Here is a 21,904-nt window from a genome sequence, read left to right as displayed (position 1 = left end):
GTGTCAGTGTAGACGCTGCCTGGCAATCAGGAGATTGATTGTTCATGAATGGATAGAATCTCGTATGGCCCCTTCTGGCCAGAGGCTGTTGCTTGTCATCATGTTGACAGTTAAACACGGAGCTTCCAGCAACTGCATTTGGTCTGGATTGACCTGGTGTGGGTTCCGCAAAGTGTCATTTCAGTAAGTGCTAAGAGACCTCAGGGAGTGAGCCCCTGTACATACACCCTGCTGTGCTGTTTACTCATAAACAGCCATCCTCAAGACTGGTTCTTCCAGCAGCTTCTCTCCTCCAGGAGCCACCCAGAACACCTCTGGCATGTTTCCCAAGCAGCCCCTACTTGTGCTTGATGGAAGCAAGACCCTGGCTCCCCAGAGGACACTGTCCCTCACCACCCCGTGCAGGGGCGTAGCTCAGGGCGTCCAGAAACAGGCGCCTCCTAGGAGAAAGTGGAACACAAGATTTCACTCCTGCTGCCTGGGCAGAGCCCTGGGGAGTGTAGGGAGATGAGTGGTCTTTCACGTGACCCAGGAGGGGAGAGGTTCCCTGCTGTACAAGCCCAGACTCTCCAAGCCCCCATTTTCACCCTGCTGTATCCAGTGCTTCTCAGCCAAGGTGAGCTGCACCCTTCTTAACAGACCATGGAGAGCAGTGTGGTTTAGCCTTAACCTTACATCAAGTCGCAAAATGCATTCTGGGAAGTGAGGGTTTATGGGCCGAGCCTGTTGAAAGCAACTTGTTCTGTCTCCTTGACCCCAAGGAGCAAAACCAGCCCCCCCCTCCCTGGGTATAAACTGAGGTGCCCCCTCCTGGGGCTGTGATCCCTGGGTATAAACAGGTGGGTGCCTGAGGTTGTGTCTGACTAGACCACGCAGAACAAGCCTCATGTTGAGACATGTCTATCTGCCAGGACAACTGCCCTCGGCTCTGGAGGCTGTCACCGCCACCCGAGGAGCGGGCCCTTCCCCTCAGCAGGGCCTAGGCCCGTCATTCTGTCTGCCGTGAGGGCAGGGAATGCTCCGTCAACACTGCACAGCACTTGGTCAGGTAGATGGGGCCAGGGTGCCTGGGAATCAGCTCTGTGGACAGGTGAGGTGGCCAGGACTCTAGCTCCCAAGGGGCTGCTAGGGATCGGGGTGACGCTGCAGTGTTTGTTCCCAGGCTGCATTACAAACATACCACCCAGTCAGGGTCTTGCCAGGCCAGCAAGGCCCACCCACCAGTCGAGCAGGGAGGGCATGTACTCATACCAGTCTTGGTGACGGCCCTGCACTGTCTAGGTGACATGCTCATTGATGGAGAGTTGGCGTGCTCGTACTTGGGACTTGAGTATGGCAAGCGTACACTGCTGCTGTCCCACCTCCCTGCAGAGAGCCCAGCCCTCCCCTGGGCGGGATCAGCTGGGCGGACACGCGTCTGCACAGAGGAGACCCCAGACCAGGCCCCCGGAGCCAACACACTAACTGGCTGTAAAAGGCAAGACAGGTGCTGCCATAGCAGGATCCCACTGCTTCACCAGCGCAGCGTCCGCAGCGTCCTCCGGCAAGGCATTCAAAACACTCTGTGAGATGGGGTGTTGGCACAGATCTTTGGAAGTAGGTCCCCAGCCTCGGTGTACTCGCCTCTGAGTGACTGGTGAGTTTCAACTGCTAACCTTGTGGTTGGTTAGCCATCCAGCGCTTAACCCATAGTGCCCCACGGGCTCTGAAACCAAACTCACTGCCTAGGTGCAAGCTGGAATCAGTGATCCCCGGTTAGCCGCTTTCCGCTCCTGTCACACCTGAGCAGCCACAAGAGCAGCTCAGCTCTGTCCACCAGGTCATCGTGAGGGGTGACCAACTCCCCTGCCCAGGCCCGGCGCTCAGTCTTCAGGGCAGCAGAAGGGGTACAAAAAGGATCACACTTTGAAATGGCTTTGTGCACACTGAGTCGGGCGGGTTGGCAGATGCCGTGTGACTCCTCAGCAGGTGGGGTGCTGACCAGCCGTCTGAGGCCAGTCAGCTGCACCCTTCAGAAAACCATAGATCAGGGAACCCGGGGGAGGTGGTCAAGGCGGGAGCATGAGGCCAGGGCATGAGGGAGAACCTGTGCTGCAGGCCAGGTCTGCTGAGGCCAGGCCGTGGGTCTGAGCCAACTGTGACCCAGCCAGCAGCCGTCCTGACTGACGGGGTGCTGCAAAGCACATCCTTCGAGTTATGCCCCTCCCCCTCTGAGGTGCTCCTCGCTCTTCATGTCCACTGCTGCCCTCGAAGGCGGCAGCCATTTCCATGACTGCTGGGAGTCACACAGACCCCAGAAGGTGTTTTTGATGTAAAGTTTAGGGTGATCTTAGGGCAGTAGTTTTAGGGGTTCACCCACGTCCATGACTGAGGAAGTGTGGCATGCATGAGAATCTGCAGTTCTTGTCTTCATCTCCACCCCACCCCGCTTTTTCAAGATTGTTCTGTAATCTGATCCAAATGTCCAGTGATGGTAGCCAGGAACTGCCCCATTCTGATGCATTGTTCATGGGGGCCATCAGCCGCCCATCTGAGCCCTCCAGTTCGGACCCTGCTGTCCACGTGGACAGGACCCGAGGTAAGCCTGGCGTGCCTCTGGCCAGCTCTTCAGGCCCCAGGCTGTGCAGAGAGACAGAACCGAAGCCATAGAGATAGGCTGGTCAACTAGGGTCGCACAAAACCATGACCTTAAACCTCCAACCGAGGTAGCCAGCTACTCATTGTAAAGATAACCGTCACACAGTGTTGCCGGTTAAACTCTGTCTAGGGATACAGCTTGTTGACAGCAGTTACAGTAACTGGCTGTACAGTGCTCTCCTTGATCTGCCCAGGTTCCCATTGCTGATGCCCTGCCTCCCCTCCCAGCCCATGGTGCTGTGAGGGGCCGTCGAGTTGGTGCCGCCCACAGCAACCCTGGCCAGCAGAACGGAACCCTTACTGGTCCTGCGCCATCCTCACCAGGGTTCCTGTGACTGAACCCCTTGTTGCAACCACTGTGTCCGTTCATCTCTGAAGGGCTTCCTCTGTTTCACTGCCCCTCGACCAAGCATGATGTCCTTCTCCAGGGACTGGTCGCTCCCGACAACATGGCCAAAGTACAGGAGATGAAGTCTCACCATCCTGGCCTCTAGGGAGCACCCTGGCCATACTTCTTCCAACACAGACTTGCTTCTCCTCTTACCTGTCCTTGGTACTTCCAGTATTCTTTATTGGACGTCCAACTCGCACAGGCAATTGGAAATGCTATGGCTCAGGCCAGGCACACCGAGCCCTGCTGACTGCTAGCGAACCACTTGTCCTTACCTTGTGGTCCAACAGAAACTACAGTATTTGACACCTTGTGACTGGTCAGTTTGCTTACTTGGGCAGTTCCAGGGGGGCATTGCTGTGGCCTGCGTGCCAGGTAGTTTTCTGTCTGCACCGGTGGGGTGTGGCAGCCAGGGTGTACATGGGGGTTGGAGGCCAGCTCAGATCCCTGAGTGGGCCCCCTCAGGAAGCCTGCTGAAGCCCGTGACTCTGCCCCCACAGCTCGAGCACATCGACCCCAGGGCCGTGCAGCTGGCCTCCCTGCTCCTCCGTGGCCTCACCACGCTGGTGTTTGTCAACAGTGCGTGTGGTTTCCCCCTGGATGTGAATGACTTCATGCCCTGGAATATCTTTGATGGGAAGCTCTTTCATCAGAAGTACCTGCAGTCTGAAAGAGGGTATGCGGTGGAGGCCCTTCTGGAGCAGAACGTGAGTGCATGTGTGGGGTGTGGCCATGCATAGTCACAGTCACATGGGTCACAAAGTCAGGCTTGGTCGAGACAGTTGGACACAGCCATGCGGAGTCACCACCATTAGACCTGCTCCCAGCTGTTAGTCCTAGTCACAGGTGTGAAACGAGGTCCAAAAGCACCCTGCTGGTGCCCAGCAAGCACCTGACCTACATGCTCTGTCCTGCAACCCTGCAGGTAGACACATCTGGGATGACCCCAAGACGGCAGCCCTCTCCCTGGTGGGCCCAGGCTGAGATGGTGTCACGTCAAAGCTGCAGGAGGTTTCACAGCTTCTGCTCCAGAGCCAGTCCCCCACCCAGCTCTAATTTCCAACTTTCTACATTCTTTGCCTCTCTAACAGCTGATGCAGCCACAGGCCTGATGACAAGCTGTGTGGTCAGGGCTCACTCCTTGCAAGTGTACCCCCAAGGTGGCCAGCTCAGGGGCTTCTGACTGCACTTGGGCCTGCTGAGTGAGGGGAATCACTGCAGGGACTATCGGGCTCTCGTGTCCAGAGGCAAGAGCAGGGCTGCCATGACCAAGAGGGCACATGGGCACTCTTCATACCCCCAGGAGCCGGGCCCGCACGTCATGGTGGGCAGCACTGCTGACAGCCCGTCCATATACAGACTAAGGTTGGGGTCCCCCACACCCACATTGCACCTAGGATCATGCCCACTGTCAGGGTCTCCCAACCTGCACTGCCCCCAGGATCTCCCATGCCCACATACCCCGGGTCCAGCCTGCAGTCGGTCTGCCCCCAGGGTCCCTGCCTGGTGCAGGCTGAGCTCCCTGTGGCACTGAGCCCTGCCCTGTGCTTACAGAGAGCCTGGCTGGCATGTTTCCTGAGCCTCAAGGTAGCGGTGGTCAAGGCCTGCCTGAAGGAGAGCAGACGCATTGGGAGCCGGCAGCCCTGGGGTGTGCCCCATACAGGTGGGCAGGTCCCATGGCTCATCAGGCAGAGGAGCAGGGTGCACAGAGTCCATGGCAAATGGGTGGGCAGGGTAGGGGTCCCATCCAGGGTGAGGGGCACGGGAGGCATGAACTGGGTGTGGCGGGCTCCAGGAGCAGCCGGACCACTGGTTGCTCTGGATATAGGTCAGGAAGGTGCCCCTGAGCTGCTGTGTGGGTGCAGCAGTGTGCATGTCCCCTCCTCAGTCTGCAGCTTCCTTGTTCCCTGCAGAGTGGCCCCATCTGCACTGTGGGGGAACCAGTGCAGTCTCCCGCCCACCTTGACTGGCTCTCAGGATGAGCCTGTGACAGCCCAGTGACGTGTTCACTGTGTTCCACAGGGCCGAGGGCAAGACAGCAGACAAGTTCTGGATGTGGCCCCCAGGGACAGCCGTGGAGGGAGCAGGGACCAGGTGAGTCTGAAGGCAGCGCCTTCTGACCCGCAGGACTCATCTTTGGCCACTGTCTCTGACAGTGTGCCCTGCTGCCATAAGGCTTCCAGTATCTGACAGTGCTTGGCTGCTGTACCTAAGATCTTCAATGGCTAATTCCTCAGAAGTGGACATCTTATTTCTTTGTAGTCTGGAAGCTCCGCTGAAACCTGTTCACTGTGGGTGGCCTGCTGGCATTTGAAATACCAGTGGCATCGCTTCTAGCATCACAGAGGACGGCAGACTGACGGACAGTGAGACTGACATTTGTGGCTAACAGTCTGACAAAGCCTCTCACACCCTGATTGCACGTACCTCTGTCACACCACCTGTCTTGCTGAAGCCTCACGAAACATTTTGATGGCACGAGCCTGTAGTCAGAGAGGATTCCCCCTGGGTGGACAGACAGGCTTCTCACCGCTTGGTAACTGACATCAGAAATCAAAGCCCAGACCTGGCCAGCAGATTGTCCTGGCCCGGAAGGCCCGCCCTCGGGCATCTGTGCTGAACTAGCACAGTGGATCTGCCCTATTCAAGATGGCAGAGGAGGGGGGTCTTTGGTAACACAGTGAGTTACATGTTGGACTGCTGACTACGAGGTCAGCAGTTGGGAGTCCAGCTGCTCTCAGGACAAAGATGGCTTTCAACTCTTGTAGACAGCCTTAGAAACCCACAGAAGCAGTTCTGCCTTATTCTGTAAGGTCTTTCCGTTGGAACACCTGGCTGTCAGTAAGTTTGAGGTTTTGTGAGGGAGAGAAGGGCAGAGTGGCCCTCCTAGTGCAGCAAGAGCACAGAGAGCTGTTGAGAAAGCCGGCAGGCTTTCTGGAACACGGTAAATGCTTGCTTAATGGATAAGTGAGTGGCCGTACATGAGGAAGGAGGTCATGAAGTGTGAGCATATGGGTTTGGTGTCAAGCTCTCGAATCCAAAAGGCCCTTTGCCAAGTCATACCCTTTTACCAGCTCTTCACTTGACTTGAGTACATTCTCCAAATCAGGTGCCATTTCTTGTCGTCTCCCAACCCTCCAAGGCCTCTCCCACCCTTAGAGGGATGGCAGGTGTGCATACCATTGCCACTCACTTCCAGCTTCTGTCCAGGCTCCTGTGTCCTCTAACTCGACCCCTCCCAGCCACACCCATGGCCCTGCCCTCCCCCTAGGTTCAGGAGCTAAAATCGTGCAGTGACTGGCTGAGAAGCCCTGGAGCATGGTTCCAGCTCTGTGCACACACACAGTCTCCTGTGTAGACGCCCTGCAGTGGGTGGGGACGGAATGCTGTCATGCCCACATACTCGCATTCATCATCAGAAAGAACATCTCAAGATCGTCTCTGAGTACAGTACTATCTGTGCCAGGCAGTGGCTATAGCACAGAAGGCGGTCTGTTTAACACTACTGCAGCTCAGAGTTGCGCACCACCTCTAGAACTAGCGATGGAGGCAGTGAAGAACTCTGCCAACTCCTTCTGTCTGCAGTGGATCAAACACATAATGAAGATGCACTGAAGATCGTGGACGACTGGAATGCAAAAGTCCAAAACAACTTCCAAACAGCAGTTGGAAACACACACGGCCTTGGTGATAACAGCCAGGCTGGAGACTGCCTGAAGGAATTTTGCAGGACCAGTAACTTCCTAAGCACAAGTAACAGTTTCCAGCACCACCAGCGGTGACTGCACACAGGCCTCGCCCCGTGGGACACACAGGAATCAAAGACTGTAGCTGCAGGCAGAGAGTGGAGAAGCTCCATTTCGCAACCCGCACAGGCCAAGTGCGTTCTGTGGAACAGACCTTCAGTTGCTCATTCAACTGGAATTGAAGAAAATTGAAACAAATCCACAGGAGACAAAACACAACCTTGAGTGTATCCCCCTGAATTTCGAGAGCATCTCAAGTAGATTTGAAGCATCAACACCAATGACAGCAGACCTGATGAGCTATGGGATAACATTAAGAACATCAGACACAAGGAAAGAGAGGATCAAAGTAGATGTCACAAGGGACTCTTAAACTTGCTCTTGACCTTAGCATAGTTAAAGCAAGTACAAGAAATGATGGAAGCCAATGAGCTAAACAGAAGATGTCAAAGGGCAGCTCAAAAAGACAAAGTATTATAACAAAATGTGCCCAAGAGGGAAGGCCACGCTCAACTTATCTTAAGCTGAAAGAACTAAAAAAAAAAAAATCCAAGCCTTGAGTTGGACTACAGGAAGTTTCTGTGGACACCATGCTGGGTAGAGTGGGAGGTCATTGAGAAGAAAGCCCTCCATGAGATGGCACGGGGGCTGCCACGGTGGTCAGGTGTATCCACTGTGAGGGTGCGTCAGGCCAGGGACTGTCTTGTTGTACAGAGGGTCTCTCTGAGCCAGGACCAACCTGATGGTGCCCAGCTGCAGCGGCCTGGGCAAGACAGAAGGCGCCAAGGAGATAGAATACTGAAGGATCCCAAAAGCATCTAATAGACAGCCACCACATCAAGAGGTGTAGCAGATGATCAAGAAGCGGTCGAAGGAAAAGAAGTCCAAACTGCATTGTAGGAGCTCGCAAAATACAGGCTTCAGGAATTGACGGAATGCCAATGAAGAGGTTTAGCAAGTTGAGGCACTGGAAGCACTCTATGTGAAGAAATGTGGAAGACAGCTACCTGGCCAACCACCTGAAAAATGCATATTTGTATCCATTCCAAAGAAGGGTGACCCAACAGAAGGAGCAAATTATAGAACATCATTCATATCGCATGGAAGTAAAATCTAGATGAGGATTATTCAGAAAGTGGTTGCAGCAGTGCATCAACGGAGCTGCCAGAAACTCAAGCCAGACTCAGAAGAGGACATAGAACGAGGGATAACATTGCTGACGTCAGATAGGTTTTTGCTGAATACAGAGAATACCAGGGGGGCGGGGGGAATTACCTGTATTTTATTGACTACACAAAGGCATTTTACTGTATGGATCTTAACAAACTGGATAACCTTGAATAGACTGGGAATCCCAGAATGCTTCAGTATGTTCATGCGGAAGCAGTGGTTGTGCAAATAGAACAAGGGAATACTGCATGGTTACAAAGCAGGAAAGGTGTGTGTCAGAGTTGCAGCCTCTCACTATACTTTATCAGCATGCTGAACACATCATCAGAGAAGCTACATTATATAAAACAGAATGTGGCATCAGGATTGGAGAAAGGTTTAACAACCTCAGATCTGCAGGTGATACAACCTTGCTTGCTGACAGTGAGGAGGACCTGAAGCACTTGCTGATGAAGATCAAGGACTGCAGCCTTCATGTGGATGACAGCTCATGTCAAGAAGACCCCAGTCCTCACAGCTGGGCCATCTAGTAGATGGAGAAAGGACTGAAGGGGCCAAAGCTTCATATTGCTTGAATCCATAATCCATTAATGCTCATGAACACAGCAGCCAACTCCCACAGAGCATCGCCTCAGGTCAGTCCGCTGCATGGGCCTCTTTAAAGTGTTGAAGCGTAAAGATGTCATTTCAAGGACTAAGTTGTCCTGACCCATGTAAACCACGCTATTTCCAGTTGCTTCCCATGCATGTGAAAAGTGGACGTTAGATAAGGAGCCGACGCATTGGGAGGCGAGCCGATGCATTGGGAGGACAGTGCTGGTGACTAAGATGGAGGACGCACCGCAGAGGCCAGAGGAACAATCAGCAGAGTGTTCCTGAGCAGGTTGGGTGGCAAGACGTCATCTCACAGGTCGGGAAAGGCCAGTCCCTGGGAAGGGCTTTGGGCTCGGCCCATTAGAAAGGCAATGGAAGAGGATGGACACTGGCTGCAGCAGTGGGCTCCAGTAGCACCATTGTGAGGCCGACCCAGGACCAGGAAGTGTTTCCTTCGGTTGCACCTGGGCTTGTGGTGAATTAGGACCTCGATGGCATATGACAATGCAAGTCTCAAAGCAGACTGTCTTTTCCTTGGGGCAGGTAGCGGACATTCCTCCCTCACCTGTCCCACCTGCAGAGGTGGCACGGTCTTACTTGGGGAGTCTTTCTAACTCAATGCCAATGTCTCAGTTGTCGAGTAGTGCCCAGGCGACCCTGCCCTTGTCCTGTCCTGTGGGTGTGTGGTGCCATGGCACATGGAAATCGGGCAGGGAGTGGTGTAGATGGCACTCCAGGGAGGTGGTCTCAGAGCAGGAGCTGGTGGGGCTGAGAAGAGTGGCTGGTGGCACAGGTACAGAGCGAAAGCAGAGGGAAAGGGGAACAGACACAGCCCCACTGGCTCCAGGTACAGACAGGCTGAAGCTGGAGGGCAGGATGGAAGCTCCATAGACCTGGGTGCATCAGATAGGAGCAGTGCTCAGGAATGGTCCGAGATACGGCTGAGGGGTGAAGGCTGTTGTTCTGAGAACTGTGAAAGGTACAGGGCTAGGAGGGGAGGAGCTTCCCCTTGGCTGGTGGAGGTGAAGGTTGTTGCTTGGGGGCTTGGTGGGGTGAAGGTCGACACAGCAGGGGCTCTGCTTACTCATGGGGACGCACCTGCAGGGTTTCTTGGGGTCCCTGGACTGTCTGTGGGCTTCTGTGTGCTCCTCCTGCTTACAGCAGTGGTCCGTGGGCCTCTTGGGAGTATTTGAAAGACTCAGTGAAGAATCAAGGACACAGTTCGTAGCTCTTCGAGGTTGGCTTCCTCTGGGCTTCCCGAGCCCTTCGGTGGTTTGTCCTGCAGCCCTCAAGGCCTGAGTGCGCCCCTGTGCTTGGGGCCCCGTCAGACCCCCCACAGCTGAGTGCTGACCCAGCACAGGGACGTGATGGTCTCACGCTGTTCCCCAGGGTTCAGGGTGGTCCCAGGACCTAGGATGATGCCGCAGCCAGTCCTCCGCTCCCATCGGGCAGACCCCAATAGACGCTGTGGCCAGGCTGACTGGGCACCAGCTTTCCTCAGCGCGTGTGCACACTGACCACGGTCTGGGGACTCCCTGATGCTCTGTGGACCTCTGACCACCGACCTGCCTTGCTGTAGGACACCCCTGCCGCGTGGGTAAGAGGGGTAAGCAGGCCTCCGAGGCCGCAGGGAAACAGCACGAAGAAGCTTCGTAGATGAGTAACACTCGGGCCAGTAAGCAAGTGTCTGCTTGCTCTCGTTGTTGCCGTTGCTAGGCAAGAGCCGTTCTTACTGGAGAGTCAGTGGCAGGTGGGAGCTGCCCCCAGAGAACTCTGACATCATAGGGAACTACAGGACAGAGAGGGTTTCTGAGACAGTCACTCCACAGAGCACACAGCCTCGTCGTAGCCACTTGGCTTGAACCACTGATCTCGTGGTCAGCAGCTAACTGTGCGCCCACGGCTCCTGTTCTCCAGGAGCTGTCCTGCTGGGGGGAAGCTTCGGGAGGAGGCCTTCAGCTAGGAGGTGACAGCCAGAGTCAGGCAGATAAAGGGGCACAGAGTGGAAGAGTCCAAAGCTTCCTGGTGTGTAGGCTTCCTGCTGTGACTGGGTCTCTAGGGTGGCAGCTCCTGCTGCCATTCATTCCCCAGGCAGGTAGCCGCAGACCAGGTGGGAAGTCCCAGTGGTTTGCAACAGAATTCACAGGCAAATTCTTTGTGCTGATAAAACTGCTAGAAACCTCACAATTGCCCACAGGCTGGAAGCCGGAACTGCTCCCTATCCAGAGAGGGAGAGCCCCCAAACCACCACTCCCCCCACACACACACACCCCGGGCCTCTTAGTTCCCTTCCTCACCCCCAGCTTTGTCTGAGGTGGAGGTGTGAACCTCCCCTGGCCAAGGTGGCAAACTTAAAAGCACAGGAGTTTGTGAGATGCCCAAGATGCTATGGAGAACAAAGGGCAGCTGGGTGAGAAATGGCCTCTGCCTCCTGGGGTGGACAGGAAGGACCTGTGAAATCACACAGCTGGAGCTGCTGGGTCCTCACTCCCTGGGCGCTGTAAAGCAAGTCTGACCGTGCTGCACCTGGGGCCCCATCACCAGAACTCTTTCTGGTGGAAGTGTGAGGGCCAGGGGAGGGCAGGGGGTGGGGCGGAGGGGGTGGACACAGCAGGACCAGGGAAAGAGTGGGGCAGAGGGACTGGAGGAGGACTGGGGAGAGCAGGTGGGTGATGGGCCAGGAAGCTTCAGCCTGGCCCAGAAGACGGGAGCCAGCAGAGCTTCTCCGAGCTTTTCCCGTCCAGATGTGGGCCAGGCACCCTCCTCTGAGCCTTGCCATGCCTTTGTCTCCCAGGAAGGCACAGAGGCACCACTGCGCACAAGCGGCCGAGGCACTCTGGGCTCAGTTGAGGGAGGACACCCATCCATCATAGACCACTGGGCGTGGAGAGGGCAGCTCTGTCCTGAAGGCATCAGGGTTCCCACTTGAATAGACTAGTTAAGATGACTATCTCGGCGCTGGGTGGCCGAATAAAAAGCAGAATAGGCCCTGTCCCAGAGGACAGCAGAGCCTGCTGCTGGGAAGCACACTTGGAGCCAGGCTTGAGTGGCTCGAGGTGTAACGTGGTCTTACTTTGTTTCTCTTGTCTAACCAGGTAGCCGACAGTACGCACATGAGCAGCGGAGAAAGTACTCGCGGCCTCTGGGTAAGTGCCTCCTCCGGGGTCTACTCCCCAGAGAGGAGACACCCTGGACCCTGGTGTCTGTTGTCACCCTGGAGACACCTGGTATCAGGCACTGGGCCCGGGCCAAGCCAAGCAGAAGGGGAAGCAGTCAGCCCTCTGGGAACCCAGACACAGGTCTCCCGGTGCCCCACCACCCACCTACTTTGGGTGCCTTAGGAACACGCTCAGGCTTTGTCTCTGGAATGAATATCAGTGCAGCTGTCCTAAAGCCTTGTGTTGTAACTGAACTGAAATGATTTTGAAGGAATTGGCATCAACCTGGCACCATAAGTTGCTTTAATTACCCAAACTCCCTGCCAGCATCCCCACCCCTACCCCCCACCCCGGAAGGCAGCCCAACAGGAAAGGGGGAGTGGCACATCTGAGAGGGGTCTTCCAGGCACCTTGGCCTCGCTGGCCTCATTGGGTGCCTTCAATTGATCTGCAGGATAGGCAGGCCATCATGATTTCCAGCTGTTTGAAGTGAAGTGCTTCAGTGTTGGCCGCTGCAGAGGTGGGAGGGGAGGCCTGGTGGTGAAGTGGGGTCCACACTGGTCTTGCTCACTACAAGGCCAGATGTTCAAATCCACTAGCCACTCGTCAGGAGAAAAATGAGGCTGCCTGCTCGGCTAAGAATTGTCTCAGAAACCCAGGGGGCAGTTGTGCCTTGTCCTGCAAGGTCACTGTGAGTCGGAACCCACTCGAAGGCAGTGAGGTAAGTGTGTGGTTGTTGGTTTTGTTGTTGTTTAGCTTGGGAGCGGCAGACAGAAACAAATCACATCTGTATAATTGTCTTTCTGCTATTGTTTCTTACTATCATACATGATTACAGTAAACCCCCAAATGCTAGTCAGTTACAATGAAGAGGAGTTCAGAATAACTCCAGGAGAGACAGCCTTTTCAAACTTCCTGGGTTAGCCAGCACAGTAAGGAATACTCCACCCAGTGCAGCCATGTGGAGGGGCCGTGTGTGCACACGAGTGTATGTGCTAAACACGTGTGTATGTGTGTGAGCACATGTGCATAAGCACAGGTGCAAACGTGAGTGCGTACTGGTGCCTGCACGAGTGTGTGCATGAGTATGTGACTTGTATGTTCATGCACACAAGTGTGAGGGTGGGCATGGGTGTAAGTGTGCATGAGCACATGGTACACTTATATTAGTGTGTATGGGTATGTTTGTACACCGTGTCTGCATGAGTGTTTATACTTATGAGTGTGCATACATAAAAGTGTCCATGTGTGTGAGCGTGGGCATGCATATGTGAGCATACGTGTCCTGTATGACTGAACACGTGTGCACATGAGTGCGTGTCTGAGTGAACATATATGTTCAGGCAAATGTGCATGAGTGTAACGTGTGAGCTTGCATAAGAATGTGTGTGTACAAGTGTTAGTGCCATCGTGAGTGTTTGCACGTGTGAGCGTGCGCAGAAGCACACAGCCATGTCAGGCCTGCTGTGGGCACGGATGGGGCTTCGCTGAGCAGAAGCTGAGCTGCTTGCAGGTCAGAGGCCCCCTCAGGTGGCGCTGAAAGAGCACTTCCTGCTGGGGAAAGGTTCTGGAAGTGCTGCTGTGGCTATCTGCGGTCTCAGTCCCCTGGCATTCCTCCTGTCCACCCCCACCCGCTTCGTCAGAATCAAGACCCCTCTCTTGAAGTGTCGGCTGTCCCGACCAATGCTGTCATTGGTGATGCTGAGACCCAGGGCTGGAGAGGCAGGGAAGCAGCATGGGCGGCCAGGCCCTGCCCCAACAGTCACTTCAACACCTCCACACCCTGATCCTGCACTCCAGCGCCCTCTACACAGGGCCTCCTGTCCGAGGGATGGGAGAAGCTGACTGAGGTGATAGCCCTGCTCAGGAGAGTCACGAGCTTGTTCTGTTCCAGGGCGTCCAAGTGATCCGCAGTGAGCAGGACTCACAGAGCCTCTACGGAAGAGAAAGCACCTGCTCACCGTGGTGTCAGCAGCCAGCACCCAGCGTCTCTGAGCACCACTGTACCAAGGGGTAGCCCCACCCTGTAGCCTCAGGGCTGTGTCCCTGGATGGCCACCATGTGCGAATTGCGGCAGGATGCTGGGGTGGTAATAAAGCAGAGCTCCGTTGTCCTGTGTGCAACCCCACTGCTGCCCTGGGGCACGTCCTGTGTATGCACAGCGTCTCCAGCATGTGAGTTCACGTGTTCACGAGTCCTGGCCCTGCCCCCGCCCCCTTCCTCGATTCCATTGCCTGCAGGTTGTGGGACCCAGTGGTCAGCTGGACTGAGCAGCACCCTGCAAGCTCTTCACTGATGGCGTTCTGTCCTCCCTCGGGGCGCTGGGTGGTAGTGCGGCCAGTGTTGGGGACCAGGCCTCTAGATGTGTACAGTGCTCCATCCAGCTGCCCTTCACACTGGCCTGGAACCGTAGGCCAACATCAGAATGGGTGACCAAGAGGACAACACCCACAGGTGGGGTCAGAGTGACCTCAGGGCTTGCACAGAGCTGAGATGGTCCTACACCCACAGACCCCACAGGTCCTGGTGGATAGACAGACAGGTGCTTTTCCTGACCATGTGTATAAGACTGACCAGAAGCCACCTATGCATGCAAGCTCCCAGACTAAGCCCCCTGTGGAGAGGGGGGGCTGTGAGCACACATACACACCAACCCCAGAAAGCCAGGACTAGGGGATGCCCCCAGGGGGAGAGCAGGGGCCAGAGGGATGGGGGTAGAGGTGGTGTATGTGTGTAAGAGAGTGTGTATCCAGGGGAGGAAAGAGAAGGGGTGTAGATGAAGTGTGTGTGTAAGAGAGAGACTGTCATGGGATGGTGGGGATCATGGCAGCATCAGTCCACATACATAAGAGTCCCTCGTGTGGGCAGTGTCCCTCGTGTGACCGCCCTGCACCTGCCCCACAGACTGCCTCTGTAGGCAAGCTGGCTACTGTCCTTGGTGAATTTTCAAGCTATGGGCAGTCAGAGGCCAGTTGGGGTGAACAGCCTCTGCTTTGGGATTGAGGGCCTGCCCGCCCACACACACACATACTGGGCAGGGATCAGACTTGCAGGACAGATGCCCCCCAGGTCCCCTTCTGCCCGGACTGCCTTCTGGGCCCAGGCCTGGGGCCCAAGGGTACACTACAGGTGGTTGTATTTGTTTTAACAAGCTAACCCAGAACTTCCCTGAGTGGAAGAGTGCTCTTTGGCCCCCAAGAGACTCTGACCTTCGGTGGGGAGGGGGCCACCTTGAGGGGATGGTGAGATCTGCATCCTGGAGGGCCTATGGCACTCACCCTGGGAACCCTCACCACATGCACCCCACCTCAGCCCAGGTGCTCAAAAGAACAGCCTAGAGTCCCAGCTGGAGCAGAGGGCACACAGGTCACAGGAGAGAAGGGTCTGGAGGGGGTTCCAATGGGGAAGCTTGAAAAGCTGGCAGGTGGCCAGCCTTGCTCCAGCACAGCTAGTCCACTCCAGGTGAGTGGTGCCCACAGGGTAGCGTCTGGCTTTCTCACATCTGTGGCCCTTGCCCAAGCTGAGGGTTCCCGTCAGCCTGCCACAGTGGCCCAGGTCAGCCAGTAGGCACCGACGTCCCAAAGTCATGAGGCCCTGCAGGCTCATGAACCCCAGGGGTCCTGCCCACTATGGAGTGCTCTAAACCTGGCTCTTGCCCTTCACTCTGCGTCCTTTTGCCACCAATAGGTGGAATCACTCACCCCTGTGGGCATCTCAGACTGCCAGCCGGCAGCCTTGTTCCTCCCACTGAGTGGCTGGGGGCTTGAAGTACTGACCTCAGAGCCAGCCGCTAAGTGTCACCTGTGGAGTCAGAAGGTTTCCCGCTGCCTGGGGTTCTGACTTTCAGGCGTGAGGCGTCCAGTAGCCCTGGCATAGTGGGCCTCCCTAGCCTTACAGCTTTGGGGCTGAGGGGCACCAGTGAGCAGCCTCCTATGTGGACAGGCTCCTCCACAGCTGGGGCGGGGGCTTCTAGCTGCAGCAGAGGTCCGGGTTTGTCCCCAAACCCTGGGCTGCAGTGTTCATACCCAGAGGCTCTTCAGCGGGGAGGGGAGGGGAGGAGGGTGTTCTGGGTTCTGCGCGGGGACGTCGGAAGCCGGCCACCTCGTGGGCACTCGGGGCCCTAATCTCTGCGGCGAGACGCGCCCTGACGGGAAGGAAACGCGGGCGTGTGGCGCGCCAGCCGCGGCCCACACTCCATCTGTGCTCGCGTCGGTGCGGGGACAGGTGCCGCCTGTTGCTCATTCGCCATCTGTTCCCGGCAGGCCGGGGTCCCGGTCGCCGTGGCAACGGGAGGCGGGCGCGCGGGGGCTGGGCTTCCGCTGCCTGCGCTGGAGGGGCGCCGGTCCCCCACCCGGGGCCCAGCACCCCGGCGCCGGGCCCAGGACGCCGCGAGCCTCCGCCCGGCCTTCCGTGCGCCGCCCCGCCTGGCCCCCCAGGGGCGCGGGCGCCAGCGGATCGCCAGCTGGCCGGGCGGCTCCGCGGGGAACATCTGTGCCCCGTGCTGTCAGCACAGCTGGCCGGCTGGAGACAAGCGGCCATTATGAAGACGCGGCGGCTGGGGGATGGCGAGAGGCCGCGGAAGCAGCTCCGGGTCCCGTTCACACGTGCTCAGGACCCAGACCGCCGCCTGGAGGCTGGACCGCCGGCCTCTGGGCACCGGGCTGCGTAGGGAGCTCTTGGCCGGGCCTCCCTGACCGAGAGCGGGACCCGAGGTCTGGCTCCTGTGACCTCATCAGTCCCCACCTCCACCATCCTGGCCTGGGGCAGGGACCCACGCGGGCCGGGGCTCAGGCACGGGGCACGCACCGCGCAGGGTCTGGGGTGCGTCCACACACGCCAGGCCCGCGTGCCACGGCCCGGGGCCAGCCCCCCTGAGCGCTTCCTCAGGGGCCAGAGGGCCGTGGCGAAAGGACGCGCAGGTGGACAAACCGTGGTCCCTGCGGGGCGAGACTCGGCCTCTGACAGGACCCCTGGGATGGCTCCTGAGCGGACCTCGTGCAGGCGTCATCCCAGGCAGGGCTACTCCGCGGGTTAACAGCGGCTGAGTCCCCGCGCCACTCCCACCATGCGGCTGCTCGGTGCTGCCCACATGGACCAGCCACTCCACCCCACCATTACCCCCCTCAGGTTCCTCAGGGGCCCCCTTCACCGTGGGGCCCTCCTGCTGCCAAGTGTAACGCCTGGCTGCCACTGCGCTGCGCTGTAAAATGGTATCGGGGATCCGGGCCCAGCTGTGCCCAGTGTCACAGGCAGCGGCCTGCATGTCAGCACCAAAGGGGGTTCCGGGCGAATGGTTCCTGGGGAACTTGACAGTTTACCCAAGGCAGCACCCCAACATCTTAGCCAACTTCGCACCTATTGCCAAGTTCCTTGGGAGCGTGGGGGACCCCACCTCTGCTCAGCGGGTCCCCTCTGGCCCCACATCTGGCCTGGCAGCCTTGCAGACACAAGGGCAAGCTGTGCCACCGGAGCCATCCGAAGGCAACAGAAGGGCTGTCTGCCTCATGCGTGCCCATCCACGGGGAACCCCTCCATCAGTGCCTTCCGTGTGGCCAGGGTGCAGTGCTGTCCCCAGTATAGGCTGGCTGGGAATGAGGGCCAAAGCCGGAACACAGGGACACCAACGCTATACTTTTTCAAAATGCTCCTAGATGAAACCCGGGGACAGTGCTCTACAGTGACAAATGGTCTCCTTCACACCCAAATGCCAGCTCCCTGGGGCACCTGCAAGCCCCAGGGACCCTCTGATGCAACACTAGCCCCCTGGGGACCTTCTGATGCTCCACAGAGGACTGTGGACTGAAGGCCCGGGCACTTGGATTTAGAGAGAGAGAAATCGAAGCACAAGCGTAGGAGAGAGAGGAGAAGGCAAACTGGCCCTCACTTAGGGGTTAACATTGTCCATTTGGAAAACCCATAGAAGCAACTGGGAGATGGGGCAGGGGTTGGGGGTGGGGTGGGGTGGATGCACACAACCTTAAGGAAATTTGTCCAGGTGCACAAATAGAAGACAGGAATCATGGAGAAAGAAGGACAGCCACGAGGCAAGCTGACGAGACAGACTGCGTTGGCTGAGGGAGGACACAGGCAGGAACAGCGCTTGGGAGAACTGTGGAGAGAACGCCACAGTGCCCTGTCTGTCTGCAAACACGCCTGTGCACTATGCCCATGTATGCCTACACAGACTCAGATGGCAGAAGACAAGCCTGCCGAGTGCTGGGGTCAGGCTCACGTCCTCAAGCGCCAGCTCCGACCTGTTGCATCTGTGCACAGAGCACACCCCCAGTGGAAGCGCTGGCGGCTTCGAAGCAGGGAAGGGACATTAACTATGCATGGAACAAGCCATGGAGGGCACACCTATTGATCAAACCACTAATGGATGTCATAAGATATTCAAGTGTACGATAAATTGGTATTTAAGGTTACAGGCTCTTGGCAAGTGAATAACTGGAAACTTCAGAAGCAGGCCCCAGATCCATGCTCACAGTTTTATAAGGGAAACATGGAGACCATCTGGAGACGCATGGTTTTTCTACAGTGTCTGTAAGATAAAGGAGTGGTCAGCTGGAAAAACCAGGACACAGACGCTGCCCTCCACCAGATTGGAGCCCAGAGGAGTTGTGGGCTTGCCATTACGGTAGAGGAAAGAGCACACTGCGAGAAGAATCCATGGGAGTGGATTTTCATTGTACTGAGCAAGGGGATTTCCATATAACACAAGCCCATCATCCTTGTAGAAGGCACCAGGACGTCTGTGGGAAGCATTTGCAGCTGAGCTCTGGGGCAGAGCAGCTCTGTGGCGCAGAGGCCCAGCCGGTGAGTGGAGGGGATGGGGTGAGCCTGCACCGCACCGATGCTCAGTTCCACCCAGGACAGGACAGGTGCACGGACCCCTCCCCGGCAGGCTGGCCAGCAGACAGGCTGGGAGGGAGGCAGGGCTCGCCTGTCTTAGAGTGTCGGGAGGCCCCACCTCAAGGGAAAGGACTGGCAAGCCTGCCCAGATCACAAGCGTGCACAGTGTCTGTCTCAGCCACTGTGAGTTCACCCACAGCCCCAATGTGAGCCAGGTTCGGCGCCAGGTGGGGTGGGATTGTCGTGTGCACGTGCATGTGTGTGTGCATGTATGCTGAGTGTATGGAAGTGCAAATATGTCCATGCACCTGGGAGTGTGGGCATGTGTGTGCACCAGTACATGTGAGTGTGTGTGTGTGTGTGCACGCCCTATTGTGGGTGCACAAGTATGTGACTACAAGTGAAGATGACGCTGTGCCTGTGCACACACCTCCCCCGCCCCCTGCATGCCAGAGGAGATGAGGACAAGTCCTGGAGCCTGAGTGTCCAGGTGGCCCCAGAGAGGGCCCTGTGGCCCAGGAGACTCAGCTCTAAGTCATATGAGTTCGGTGGACCTGGGGTATCATGGAGTGGGGTGGGGGGAGCAGGGGTTCCGGAGGTTCCAGAAGGAAGCCAGCCTGTGTTCATCCCAGGTGTGTAGGGACAGGCACTCCGACAAAGCAGTGGTGACCGTGGGCGGATGGAGTGCTGAACGGGCTGCAGAGGGGCAGCACAGACCGGACAAGCTGCCTCTAAGTTTGGAAGAGGGGGGGCTGTGCTCCTCAACGAGACATGGGGACATGTCCACTGTCTGTGGCCAGTGCCAGCCGGAAGGGCTGTGCAGGAGGCCCCGAAAGTTGTGAGGCCTGAGACTAGCAGATGGAGCCTAGGACACCAGCATGTTCATTGTACACCCAGTGCCTCCACATGGGCATGAGGGGCCTGTCCCACACAGGGCCCCAGAGCCTGCTCGGTCATGGGGGCTGGGCAGGGGTCTCTCCGGAGGACCACAGTGCACAGCCACTGTCCCCACCACTGCTGGATGCGTAGAAGGGACACGCTGCATCTACCAGTTACCTTCCTGTTTGCAGGCAGCCCATCCTCACCCTTGGCCCTGCTCAGGAGCCCCAGGGCCCTTTCCTTTGCTTGGCCAGGCACGGTTGATGGACCTGCTCAATCCTGCCCGACAGGCACACAGGTTTCACCCCTGACAAGGGCCCAGCACGTGCCCCATTCTCATTTAGACCCATACTCCTTCTTCTGTCCATGAGCCTCTGGTCACTTTCTTTGCCCAGAATGCCCTTCTACAGGTCCCTGTTGTGTTATGGGCTAGTAGGGTTGGACCCTACATCTAATCCTTTCTTGGTTATAACAAGAGCAGATGAGACAGATGCACATGGGAGAAAGGACGATGCAGAGATCACCATTCAATAGCAACACTGGGCCCCATCCACTCTGACAAAACACATGTCTGTCTTTCTCACCTGGGTTCTGGGATGCCCAGGACACAGGGACTGACCCCCTCCCTGCTCGGCCCCTTCCTTCCTTCCTTCCCAGTCCTCCCCCTCCAGACCCGGTCCCATCCGCAGGGACTCGGATTGCTGACCGGTACAGTGGTCTGTCCTTTCCCTTGGGTGGACACAGGCCATAGGAGGGGGAGGTCAGTGAAGGGCCTCAGTTTGGAAGGAGGACCACCGAGACACTGTATGCCAGCTCCACAGGTGGCTCTTCAGCCACCACAGCACCATGGCAAGGACTCACACCCAAGTGGCCCGCCCTCCTAAGTCTTACTGCCTTTCGGGAGGGTTCTCTGGGGCGCCCCAGAGACCTACTCTGCCCTCCGGAGTTATCCGAGCCTCCACCCTTCCCACTCACTCAGAGCATTCTCTCAGACATCCTGACATCCAGGCACTGTCCCAGCCCCTGCTCCTCTTCCCGAGCAGCCTTTCCTGGGCTCCCAGACCCCAGCCTCCACTAACCCTGTCCAGGGTGGACCCCATGGAGGTAGGGAGGTGGGGAAGAGCGTGTACAAAAAGCTCCATTCAGAGTCATGATAACTGGGCTGAGCCCTGAGCTGTGTTGGGCCCAGAGGCCGGTGGGGCTGGACCCTTGAAGAGAGTGCAGGACCAGAGCCATCAGAGGCAGCACAGCAGTGGCCAAACGACCTGGCAGCCAGAGGGACTTGGGAAAGCACTTTCCACAGCAGATTTACCTGGACTCTCCCGCAAAATGTTTCTTTTTGCCCCTTGGTTTCAGGTACCCAGGGAGTCACAGATCTGATGTGTTTAGCTAGGTAGCTATCAATACTGCTATGTACCTATCTAGCAATGTAAGTTATTATCTACATATCATCTTTCTTATTTTATATATCTTATTTATTTATTTTCTTCCCCTTCTCCCTTCACCTGTTTACTCCATAACCATCAAGGTCTGCTTCTTTGGGGGTGAAAACTGTATTTCTTGATAGTTCTTTTTAAAATCATTTTATTGGGGCACATATAACTCTTCTCACAATCCACATATACATCCATTGTGTCAAGCATATTTGTACATTTGTTGCCATCATCATTCTCAAACATTTTCTTTCTGCTTGAGCCCTTGGTATCAGCTGCTCATTTTTTCCTCCATATTTCTTTTATAATGGTGATCTCATACAGTACTTTTTTTTTTTTTTTTAATTTTTTTTTTTTTTTCACAGTACTTTTTTTAATTTCCCACCATTTGTCTGTCAGTTTGCCGAGCTCTGTTGACTTGTTTATTACTGTGATGCTGGAAGCTATGTCGTTGGCATTTCAAATACCAGCAGGTTCACCAAAGGTCAACAGATTTCAGCAGAGCTTCCGGACTCAATAAAGGAGCAGGCTGCCTCCTTCTGAGGAGAGAGCCACCAAGACCCTCCAGCATAACCATGGTACAGTGTCAGATATAGTGTGCCAGAAGATGAGCCCCTGCCATCGATAACAGCACAGAAAAAGCTCACTGCCATTAAGTCATGCTGACTCATAACAAGTCCTTTGTGGGTTCCAGAGACGAAGTGTTTACAGGAGTCTAAAACCCAGTCTCTTTTCCTCAGAAGACACTGGTAGTTCTGAACGACCAACCATGGGGTCACAGCTCAGAATATGACTGTGATCAAAATATGATCACAGCCACTCAAAATATGACCGAGAAAGAGCCGCCTTCTCAAAAAAGTCAACCATGATGGCATGGCTGGGACAGAGCCTTAGGAATAAAGCCTCCAGGACCTCCACTTGCAGATGGGTCACCTCCAAATGAGAACTAGCTGCAGACATCTATCAAGAACTGGAACTTGAACGTACAAAAGTGTGTATCTAAGAAAATTGCAAGTCTTCACAAATGAAATGATGTTTTTTTTC

The 21,904-nt window shown here is 56.2% G+C and overlaps 1 protein-coding gene across 10 annotated transcripts in view; it reads left to right on the top strand.

Annotated features, from left to right (window-relative positions):
• Positions 1-13,810, top strand: part of FAM120B (family with sequence similarity 120 member B) — a 35,409-nt gene extending 21,599 nt beyond the window's left edge. For 9 of the 10 annotated variants that reach the window (XM_075554237.1, XM_075554242.1, XM_075554238.1 and 6 more), the window contains 5 exons: positions 3,529-3,735; positions 4,583-4,691; positions 5,051-5,122; positions 11,634-11,684; positions 13,591-13,810. In XM_075554237.1, coding sequence (XP_075410352.1) covers positions 3,529-3,735; positions 4,583-4,691; positions 5,051-5,122; positions 11,634-11,684; positions 13,591-13,613 — 462 coding nt within the window. In that variant the 3' untranslated portion in view covers positions 13,614-13,810. The remainder of the gene's footprint in view (positions 1-3,528; positions 3,736-4,582; positions 4,692-5,050; positions 5,123-11,633; positions 11,685-13,590) is intronic. The other variant, XM_075554244.1, reaches the window with a different exon arrangement.
• Positions 13,811-21,904: the final 8,094 nt, after the last annotated feature.

The sequence above is a fragment of the Tenrec ecaudatus genome, chromosome 7 (assembly GCF_050624435.1).
Source record: "Tenrec ecaudatus isolate mTenEca1 chromosome 7, mTenEca1.hap1, whole genome shotgun sequence".
Lineage (NCBI taxonomy): Eukaryota > Metazoa > Chordata > Mammalia > Afrosoricida > Tenrecidae > Tenrec > Tenrec ecaudatus.
Note: the sequence above shows the minus strand (reverse complement) of the source record. Positions and strands in the feature narration are given on the sequence as shown.